Below are 2,708 nucleotides of genomic sequence, written 5' to 3'. Positions count from 1 at the left end.
GTTTTCGTCACGTGATAAAGGTTCGTTGACGACGATATTTAGTCATAATTTTCGTTGACGAAAGCAACACTACGCGCGAGGTTGACAGGTGTAAGTAAAGCCAGGAGGGACAGATTGATTAAGCTGCGAAAAATCATGGGATTGTTGCCATGTTTCAGTGAGACAAAGGAAGTCAAACTTACTGTCATTCAGGAGGTCATAAATAAGAGGTCCTTTGTTTGTTAACGAGCGAATATTAAATAAACCAAAAGTAAGATCAATCGTACCGGATTTGATGCTAGTTGTCCTGCTGATATTGGCCAGCACACTGTGGTCGACAGTCCGTATTGATTTCTTTGGCGGACGCTGAGCGGACGACCAGAACGATCATATTGGACCTGTGTCATCGTAGATATAATTCTGCCGTGACCCACGATGGATGTACTTCTGCCGAGGATAGTAGATAATATCCTGGTGCGATCGAAGGGTCGGTGGTTCAGTGACACGAAATCGCAATGAAAAAAGTTCCGCCGCCGTATATTGGAGAATCGATGTCACTGGATGATGAATAAGATAAAATATAATCCACATGAAAAGTCGGCTAATCCACATTGTTGAATGCAAACTCCAGGGTAACTTTGAGAAAATGGAACGTCGTCAAAGGCCACGTTAGGTAGCGTCAGGTTAGTCAGTCAGGTGCCGATTAAGAATCACCGAGCTGCTGATTCCGTTTTTGGATAAAACAGTCCCAATTGATCCTTTAGTTAAAACTGAGTTGCTGATTTCCCTCTGTGAAAACAGAGCGTCGTCAGAGACCGTATTTGGAAGCGTCAGGTTAACCAGTCAGTAAAGATCACTGAGTTGCAGATTTCCTTGATTAGTATAAACGGTCCTTTTATCCTTCTAGTTAAAACGACCAAAACGACCAGGCAACAGTAATCAAATATTTAAAATAAACAAGCAAATAAACTTAAACCATCAAACCATTTTAATGTTATTATTAGGTTTAAATTATAAATGGAATACCAGATTTTAAGTTTCACTCAGATTTTTGAACCCCACTGTACAGAGTGAAAATATTTATTTGAATAGAGAGGAAGGCAGATTAAGAGAACACGTAGAAATTTAATGAAAATCACTATAACAATTGTCATATGTTTTGTTCTTCAGGTTTTGTGGAGGCCTTATTCTTGATGTCAAAAGAAAAGCCCCCTTTTTCTTCAGTGATTTCTATGCTGCACTACACATCCAGTCTTTGTCTGCCATTCTTTTCATCTACCTGGGAACAGTAACCAATGCCATCACGTTCGGAGGATTGCTGGGCGATGCCACGGAGAACATGCAGGTGAAGTTAAAGCAGCAAATCATGAGAAACTTCATGAGTTCACAGATGTGCCATGTGCTCACTGTGCCCGAGCCTTTCTAAATAAGTATCAGTCAAACCTCGCCAGAGATTAAAGTGTAATTCAATCTCGTCAATCTTTAACTGACACACACTGGGAGCAGTTTCTTCTCTGCCCACCTTTTGAAATGTTACCTTTAGTTCAAAGGTCATGTTAGTAAGTTAAAGTTGTTTTAGCTCAGGAAAGCCCTTCAGTATTTGTCAGTTAGCAAAGTGTAATTTAGAGGGATCTTCTATTACGATTTATTTATGTATACATTATAACATTTATAACATTAAATGAGGGAATTAATTAAGATGAGGTCTATAGTGACTGTTCTGAGTAGTACAAAGTAGATTGGACTCTCCTTACTGATTCCATTTACATCAAATGGGATGTCCGGACCATTTTAGCCACCAACTATTGTTTGTGTAACGGGGCTGACGAGACGTGAGACGTGTGGATCCATCTGCAGGCTTTATTAAAGAGAAGTGGTAAACAGGCAGGGTCAAACAATGGCAAACAGGTATATGGCGGGCAAAACACAAGAATAGTCCCAGGGCTAGCGTAGGTCACCGATCGGCAGACAGAATCACAGGGGCGAGACGAGAGGGAAAAATCCAGAAAAACAGGCAAAGATCAGAAACCGCGAAAACAGGCAAGGCAAGGCAAAAACAAGGAAAACTCAGAGACTCGGAATGGGGTACGGGCTAAACAATACTCAGCAGAGAAAGGTGGTTAGAGTGGGTGTTATATAGTGAGTGAGGTGATAGAAACAGCTGTGTGCAATGAGTGCAATCAGTGCAGTGTGCAAATAGTGCAAAGAATGATGGGATATGTAGTCCGGGGTGCTATGCAACAGTTTGTGTTGTGCGAGAGTCAATGTAATGGAAAGGGTGACCTCTGGTGGTGAATAAACGGAAGTCCATGGACCGAATTCGTGACACATACCCCCCCCCAAGGAGCGGCTTCCAGACGCTCCAAACACTATACGATCCAGGTGGGCGGTGGAGCGGAGGCGGAACAGGGGGAGGGATGGAGGGCCAAGTCCAAGGATAGGAGATACCAGGGACTGAGGCAGAGCCGGCGGAGCTGAGGACCACCACGGCGGAGCAGAAGACCACCAGAGCCAGACAGTAGACCACCAGGGCGGAGCAGGCAGAACAGAAGACCACCACGGTAGAACAGAGAACCACCACGGCGGAGCAGAGGACCACCACGGCAGAGCAGAAGACCACCACGGCAGAGCAGAGAACCACCAGAGCCAGACAGTAGACCACCACGGCGGAGCAGGCAGAGCAGAAGACCACCACGGTAGAACAGAGAACCACCACGGCGGAGCAGAAG

The 2,708-nt window shown here is 44.5% G+C and overlaps 1 protein-coding gene across 10 annotated transcripts in view; it reads left to right on the top strand.

Annotated features, from left to right (window-relative positions):
- Window positions 1–2,708, top strand: part of LOC107700079 (electrogenic sodium bicarbonate cotransporter 1) — an 82,027-nt gene that overhangs the window by 57,984 nt on the left and 21,335 nt on the right. For all 10 annotated transcript variants that reach the window (XM_016501601.1, XM_016501598.1, XM_016501600.1 and 7 more), the window contains one exon: window positions 1,150–1,324. In XM_016501601.1, coding sequence (XP_016357087.1) covers window positions 1,150–1,324 — 175 coding nt within the window. The remainder of the gene's footprint in view (window positions 1–1,149; window positions 1,325–2,708) is intronic.

This window comes from Sinocyclocheilus anshuiensis, unplaced genomic scaffold (genome assembly GCF_001515605.1).
Source record: "Sinocyclocheilus anshuiensis isolate Anshui unplaced genomic scaffold, SAMN03320099.WGS_v1.1 scaffold983, whole genome shotgun sequence".
NCBI lineage: Eukaryota > Metazoa > Chordata > Actinopteri > Cypriniformes > Cyprinidae > Sinocyclocheilus > Sinocyclocheilus anshuiensis.
Note: the sequence above shows the minus strand (reverse complement) of the source record. Positions and strands in the feature narration are given on the sequence as shown.